This window comes from Colletotrichum fioriniae, assembly GCF_027942845.1.
Source record: "Colletotrichum fioriniae strain IMI 355084 chromosome Unknown scaffold_22, whole genome shotgun sequence".
NCBI classification, from domain to species: Eukaryota; Fungi; Ascomycota; class Sordariomycetes; order Glomerellales; family Glomerellaceae; genus Colletotrichum; species Colletotrichum fioriniae.
In genome coordinates, this window is record NW_027076858.1 from 209983 (window position 1) to 218353 (window position 8371).

Below are 8371 nucleotides of genomic sequence, written 5' to 3' on the forward strand. Positions count from 1 at the left end.
ATTATTTAAAGAGTTTTAAAGATTAATTATAAATTCAGACTCCTAGATATAATAAATATTATTTAGCTTCTTATATTTTATTTTTTAAATTAATATTGAAGGGTTTATATATAAAGAATATATATTATTATAGAACTTAACCAACTAAAACATAAAATTAAATAAAATATTAGTTATAAAAATAAAAATAAAATATAATAATTCTTAATTAAATAAAAAAGTTAAAAATATAAAAGGAATATATAAAAAGTTATTATAAACCTTTAGAGTTTTTAATAACTTTTAAAAAAGTATTAAAATTAAAATTAAACTTAAAACTCTTAGTTATTATAACGTCTTAATTAATTATACTAAAAGTATTATTATACTACGCTTTTTATATTATAAAAGATTTTCTAAAAAAACTACCTCTTTTTTTAAAAGGACTAAGGATTACCTTACCCTTTTTAAAAACTATTTTTATTTTTTACTTTCTATAAGCAATTTAATTTTAATAAAGACTTATTTATATTAGTTTATACTTAACGTAAAGTTTTTTATTTATTTTTTTAAAAAAAAAGCTTTTTTACGTTCTTTTTATATTCTAAATAATTAGCTTTAATTAAGGAATAATCTATTACCCGCTTATTAATGAAAAGTAATACTATAAGAAAACGAAAAGGGATTTATAATTATAAATTACGCTAGCTAATGTATTATAAAATAGTTATAACGAGTATATTTATAATATTTTAATATTTAGTTAGGTATTCTATATTTCTAAATAACTAAATAATAAAACGTATAAAGTAATACGATTTTAAAGCTATGCTCTTTAATTTATAAGGCTAATTTAAAGTAATAATAAGCTAAGAAATTAGCGGATATTTTAATAATATATTTAAATAAACTTAAATTAATTAATAAAAAAACGCGTTGATTTATTTATAACTTTATAGGATTAGATTTTTAAGAAGAAGATTTGATATTATAACTTAATATATATAATTAAAACTAAGGCCTACTCCCATAAGCTTATAATAATTATAATATATTATATATATATTAAATTAAAGATATAAGAGTTATTCTTTAGCGTAAAAGAATTATAAAATATATTATATATAAATAAAGAGTAGTTAAATAATAAAGTAATTATTAATATATAAAGTAAAGTATTATAAAAAAATAGATTTAAAAACGAGATTTATATATAATATAGCCCTGAGCTAGGCTCGAGAATAGACTTTTTATAGCTTTTTTTAATAATTAACTTAATATTAAATTTTATAATTATTTTTTAACTATTTTAATTTAAACCCCTTTTAATAAAACTATAATTAATTATTAAAACCTTACTTATTTTATAATTTATAAATATAATTTTAAAAAGGCTATTTATAATTATAATACTATTTATTTAGTACTTATAGCCTTAACTTTTATTAATATACTTATCATAACTAGCTAGCCGTAGCATAGGCTTATTATTAAATTAGTTTCTTATAGTTAATTTAATATAAGTTAGCTTAGAAAGTCTTAAAGTTTTTAGTTACTTATTTATATCTAGTTACATAGCTTAGTATAGGCTTAAATTAGAAATTAGTAATGATATATTTAAAGAGTTAGAGAGGTAGTTATTATTAACTTAGGTATTTAATATATATATATAACAAACGTAAGTAGTACCCCTGCCCCTTAAAAAGAGTATTTAAGTAACTTTTAAATCTTATAAACTTTATTAAATACTCTCTTTACTAATTTAAAAGGATAACCTAAAGATCATAAACTTTAATTTTTATTAAAATTAATAAAATAATAATAGCCTTTTATGAAAATAAAAAAACTAATATTTAAACTTATATTTATTAAATAATAATATTATTAATTTTAAATTCTTATATTTATTTTATTATTTTGCTTTTACTAGCTGCTCGGGCAATTCTTGATATCGTTTATATAATATTAATATATAGTATTAACAAATACTTTTACTATTTTAATACACTTTTTTTTAGAATTTTTACTTTTTTAACTTTCCCTCTTATAAAGTTTATAACTACGGATTTTAAATCTTTATATATTTTTCAATTATTTATTATAAATAACTTCTTTTCATTTAAAAACTATATTTAAATATATTATATATATTATAAGATTTTATAATAATAAACGTATTATTTTTTTTATTTATTTAAATATATATATATATATTTTACTATTTTATTTTTTATTAGCTACTCGAGCGATTTTTAATATGTTTTTATATAATATTAATATATAATATTAGTAAATACCCTCTATTATTTTAATAACTATTTTTTAGATTTTCTATCTTCTTAATTTTCTTTTTGATAAAGTTTATAATTATAAATTAATTAATATTAATCTTAAATCTATAACGTGATTATTCTATTAACTATATGCTTAGCTAAGTTTATAGCCCTCTAAATAATAATAGCTTATAATAATAATATTAAAAATACCCTCGTTATTATTATTAAAATAATACTACCCTTATTAATATTTACTTTTTTAACTTTAACTTATATATATATATATATATATTACCTCGTTTTCTTTATTAAAATTAAAAATTCTTCTCTTACTGTTTATTATTATTATTATTATTAGTATTATTGTTATTATCGTTAATTATTTAGTATTAAAATACTAAAATACCTAGAGATTATTAACTATTAAGGCTTTTTTAATAACTAAAACTTTGATTTTATTAATATTATATTTAATAATTTTAATTTATAAAGAAATTATTAAAAAGAGTATAAACTAGCTATTATTAATTTAAAAATCTGAAATAACGTTAATGTTTTTATAAGTACTCCATTATTAAAAAACTAATCTATATAATATAGTTTTAAAATACTTAATTAATTTTTGAAATATTATTAGTATTTTAAAATTATAGCGTAATAATAGATTAAAAAAAATTAAAAAGAATATTTTAAAGTTATTAAATAAAGCGGAAAAAAGAAAGTAGTTTTTAGTTATTTAAAACCTAATTAATATATTATATTATAATATATAATAATTAATAATTCAAGCTATATTAATATAATTACTTAATAATAGTTATAATTAGTTATAAAGTTTATTATTTAGTAAGAATATATATTATTAACCTTATTAAATTAATTAATTTATAAAGGCGAAGATAGCCCTTAATAAGGCGGGCTAGACACTAAAGGGACGAGAGCTATATAAACTTAATTTTAATAACACCCTAACTATTGTATTATAAGTATAATATAATAACAATAGGGATTAAATAACTTTAATAGCCTATAGCTATTACTTAGAAACTTCTATAGCTCTAAGACTACCGGTAACTTCAATAACGTTGATACTTAATAATTTACTAATGATTTAGTGAGCAAGATCTTTAACAGGACGACCCAGCGACCGAATTCGCTAGGGTCCAAGAGATACGTTAGAGAATGAGATGCGTAAAGGATTGAAGATAGCTCAAGAGAAGCAAACCATCGCTTGTGCATAGTAAAGTAATTGATATGAAGATTTGTAATCTTGGTTTTGCTATGACATTTAGGTTCAAGGACTTGGAAGAAACTGCACGGCTTTGACTAGACAAAATGTATTCCTGTCGGGCTTTGGAGGGTTTTAAGAGTCTGACTCGTCTGCTCCTCTGAATCACCCCTGTAATGTGCGGATATTCTTTGATCAGTGAAGAAATAGCGCATCTACTTTGCAAAAGCTCGTACCTAAAAGGGCGATCTGGGCTTGATCATCTAGGTAAGACTTACCATTTCTACCTTATGTAGAGCGTTCTAAGATCTGATCGCACCGGTCAAGCAATTTCCCCAGATGCATTGGAAGAGAGACAATAGATAATAACAGTCCAAGCGCACAGCTTGTTGCTGTCGGTGATAAGTTTATGAGTCCAATGACAATTGAGGTGAAGAAGTCATGTAAATGTAAATAAATTGCAAGCACGTTACGCGTATCTCAAAATGGAACATTGAAGGTCAGGCCTGTAAGAAGACGGGTCAATGGATGGCGCTTAGCTGTGAGCATTGGGATATAGCCACGCCTCTGTGGAGATTGTCAGATGCGAAATGCGAGGTGCGAGATGCGAGGTGCGAGATGCGAGGAGCCAGGATGCGAGCCACGATGGCTGGTCTCTTAATGATTAACGAGTAGAGAAGTATACAAATACCTCGAAGAATATCTTTGTTCAATCGAGGTCCTTGATATCAGGCTGACGGTTGCACGAACTTCTTCCCAGCCGATCAACGCAAACTGTCGCTTGGGCACGACAAAACGGACAACTTCCCAATACTTTTCAACAAACTCAAGTTACAATAGTAATTTTTCCCGGTCGAAATGAATCTCTACAAGTACTCCCCATCCGGGGCAGCTGCTATGATATTTTTTGTTGCCTTCGTTATCGGCGGCGCATGGCACCTTTACATCATTATCCGCAAGCGAGCGTGGTACTTTACACCAATGCTGATCGGATGCATCTGTAAGCTCCTCCTCACTACTCAGTCGCTGCCTCCCTCGAGTGGAATCAAATTCATAGAAATCCCCGACTGACATGGGACCGGCCTAGTGGAGCTGGTCGGCTACATGGGCCGTTTTCTCTCCTCCAACGCCCCCGACGTAATCGGCTTCTTTATGATCCAGACACTTTGCCTCCTTGTGGCACCCGCACTCTTCGCAGCATCCATCTATATGGTCCTTGGTCGTCTCATCATCCATCTCCGGTCCGAATCGTTCTCTCCTATAAAGCCTTCGCGGCTCACGAAGACTTTTGTCATAGGCGATATTCTCTCCTTCATTGTACAGATCATGGGCGCTGGCATGTTGGCCAGCAGTAGCACCATGAACACAGGAAAGACGGTCATCCTACTCGGACTGGCTGTTCAGCTCATGTTCTTTGGCTTGTTCGTCATCGCCTCGGCCGTGTTCCACCTCAGAGTGTCAAGGCATATGCCGCCAGCCGTGATGGATGAGGAGGCACAGGCGGGATGGCGGCGACTGTTCAGTGGCTGGAGGGGCGTCATGAGCGTTCTCTATATTGCCAGCGTCATGATATTTGTTCGCTCGCTGTTCCGACTGGCTGAGTACGTCGAGGGAAATGACGGCGTATTGCTCGGCACCGAGGTTTTTCTCTACATCTTTGATGCCCTGCTCATGCTCGGTGTTGTGGCCATTACTGCTGTCTTCCACCCGGCCAAGTACGTTCCAGGAAAGAAACAACTTCTCCCCTTGCAGAGCATAGGACGCGGGTCCTGAGTATGCCGCTCGGGAGGGGATTCAGAGAAGGTGCATCCAAACATTTGCTCTGCTTTGGTGATTAAAGAATTCAACTCTGCTTAACCCTCCTTCTACGTATTGAAGCCGCTTAGATAGATGTACAATACATCTTGATAGACTTTTAGACTGAAGACCTCAATCTATACCATCAAAAAACCCCTCATGAGAAGGTTCACCGCTCGTGCCCTGACAATTCGCGAGCCCAGACAAGAAGGGTGTGAGCAGATTCAGGTCTTTCACCAGCACAGCAACTTTGGGGGCCGCTAAACAACTCTGCCATGAGGGTCCTACGGCTTCGGTAAGCTTATCCATGTCTGCCGGGGCGACGTCTCGGTACAACCACGTCTGCGGCAGCCAAGGGAAAAAAGCGAGATAGTAGGCCATGACAACGAGAGCCCGTGGCCGCTCCTTGCGCGCCATATCAACCAATCCGGACGTGACAAACACAAAGGGCCATGTTCGGACTTTGTACGCGATACAGGGCTGTCTTGCGACGTCAGAGACGCGGGACAAGGCATCGCACTCTGGACAGAAGAGCGCGCCAAATAGCCTCTTAATGCCCTTGACTGCGCGCCGAAGGTCATCGATATGGCCCCAGTCCTCGTCGCTCTCGTCGATGCCCATTTGAACTAGCTCAAGATCGGGCACGACGGTCACGGGACAGGGGTGACTGAAGTCCGAATCCTTGTCGCTCGTTCTCTTGTCTCCTCTCCCTCGCCCAGCGCTGGAGGAGCTGCTCGGCGTCGTCCTTCTCCGAGGTAAAATCGTTCGTGGACCTATGCTCAAGGCCAGGTAGTTTGTCAACCAGATCCCCTTGTTCTCGGAAAATCGATCCGTGGCGAGAGCCGTGACGGCTAGCAGAATCGATGTCGCTACTACGGCCCGAAAGTTATCATCTGGTCTCTCTACCATTAGGACCTGCGAGCTGCGCATGAGTTGTATACGCAAACGACGGAAAGCCTGATCTCGGTACAGGACCAGCTGCGGCAAGCCGTCTTTCATCCACTCGTCAGTGCTTGATAGGTGCAGTAGGGCGACCGAGAAGATGGCGTCCATAAGGAAGTGGTTATGGAAAGCGAGCTGGGGAATATCTAGTCGCAGGGACCGACAGGCACGACCCTCGAGCTGGAACGTTGTGGCGAATGATTCGACGGTGAAGTTGGAGTAGTGGTGTAGGAGGCGCAAATGTTCCATCTCTTGGCTCGTGTATCGCGGACGAAGATCGCACAGCATTGTCTCTTCCCCCTCTTTCGTGACTCGGTAATGCTGCTCGATAGTGTTCATTTGCTCAGTTTTCTCAAGACCGTTCGCGGGCGATGCGTTGCTCTGTGATCTACAGTTTGAACGAGGCGCGTAACGACAATGCGTCTGGCGCCTTGCACATGCCGAGCAGGCGGGCTTCTGTTCATCGCACTAAATGCAGCGCCTTTCAGTTAGCAGGAAATGATCACATGCTACTTATTCACTATGCAAGAGAATGCGAAGAGAAGAAATGTAGATAGAGAGTACGCGCCTTTACGCGTCTAAGCTTGCAGTCAATGCATCCATTTCTCGATTTAGTATGATGTCGTATGCCGTGCACCTTGACTACCGCGGGAGAAGGTTTCATCTTGGGCAAGAACGTCTTCAACGTGTGAGCAGCACGGAAGTTATGTGGCTATGCCTTTCGGTTCTCGATATCAGTAAAAGAGAACGCAGAATTCAGCAACAAATTGGCCATGCTATTCGGTGACATAAGCCTCTGGGTTCCGATTGGAATCCATGGCAAAGCTCAGAGAGATGTCTTGCAGAGGTAACTGGGAGCTTTCCTAGTAAAAGGGGGCAATGTTAGCTAAAACGCGTAGCCGAATACGTGTATCCGTATCCGGAAAGTTCCCGATACCCCTCACCATAACGCAGCTTAAGAACCCACCGTAATAAATCCCTTGGGAATGGTTATTTTCGAAGTCGTGTACGTGAAAAGGCCGAGAATTTATTCCTCAAGGCCACTAAAACAAAGTGAGAACAAGCCACAATCATCTATTTCTGCAGTATTCTAGACAGCCGCTTAATTATAGAGATGAGATATTTAAGTACGCTCTGTCCTAGTCGTTCCGCATCTCCTAGGTCTCCCTCACAGCAGTCTAGTAAGTCAACCTACCCACTTTTAGCCCCCCTACCTAATATAATTTTAAAACATCGCTCCTAACTTCTTTTTAATTAATTAATTAAGTTTTATCATTATTATTATTATATAATCATTACCCTTACTAAGCAATTCAATTTTTATAAATTAATTAAGACTAACTAAATAGTTATTAATATTTTCAAATCTTTTTTATATCCTTAATATTGATAAACCTATTATTTAAGTCTATTTAAATACTCTTTTTTTTAAGGGCCAAATGATTAATTTTAACTTATAGTAATTAAATTGTATAAATATTTATAACTAATTACTAATCTTTTTTATTAAAGCTTGTTAAAATCTATTGAAATTATGATTATTAAGTATTACAATCTAAACTAAGCTTTATAAATAGTTTTAATTATTAACTTAGCTTTATAGCCTTTTAAAAATTAATTGATTAATAATAAATATTAATAATACTTAATTAATGAGTTATTCAAGCTTTTTAATTATTCTCTTAGCTTTTATAATATTAATCAAAAATAGTAGTTAGACTAGTAATAATATAAAGGCTTATAAATAGCTTAATTATATCAATTAATTATAATTTGCTTTTATTTTAACTACTTTATATAGTGGTTTTTTTTCTAGCTTTAGAAGTATAAAAGATCGACTTTAACGGGATTAGGTTTTTAAAGGAAATTATATAATATAGTATACTTTTTTAATTATATAATATATATAATATACCCTAAATACGTGCTTAACTTAATATAATAAGTTTTATAAAAAACCGCTATATAATTTAAGATAAATAAGCTATTACTACTTATTAATAATAAGCTGAATAATATTTTTTATATAGCGATACTAATTAATAAAATTAATTATAGAGGTTAGTTATAAAAAGTTAAAAACGGCTCTTAATTATAAGAGTTCTAAACTTTAATAATAATATAAAGGTTTTTTCAAAGAAAAAAGGGC

At 32.8% G+C, this 8371-nt stretch overlaps 2 protein-coding genes across 2 annotated transcripts; one reads left to right on the forward strand and one right to left on the reverse strand.

The window, feature by feature from the left end:
* Positions 1–4587: 4587 nt before the first annotated feature.
* N0V96_012169 (uncharacterized protein) lies at positions 4588–5256 on the forward strand (the record flags this gene model as incomplete). Its single annotated transcript, XM_065759530.1, has 2 exons — positions 4588–4702; positions 4781–5256. 2 exons carry the CDS (start codon positions 4588–4590, stop codon positions 5254–5256), a joined length of 591 nt encoding a protein of 196 aa, XP_065611867.1.
* Positions 5257–5412: 156 nt separating this feature from the next.
* Positions 5413–6471, reverse strand: N0V96_012170 (uncharacterized protein; the record flags this gene model as incomplete). The annotated part of the gene is made up of 1 exon (XM_065759531.1): positions 5413–6471. The coding sequence occupies one exon, from the start codon at positions 6469–6471 to the stop codon at positions 5413–5415; it is 1059 nt and encodes a 352-aa protein (XP_065611868.1).
* Positions 6472–8371: the final 1900 nt, after the last annotated feature.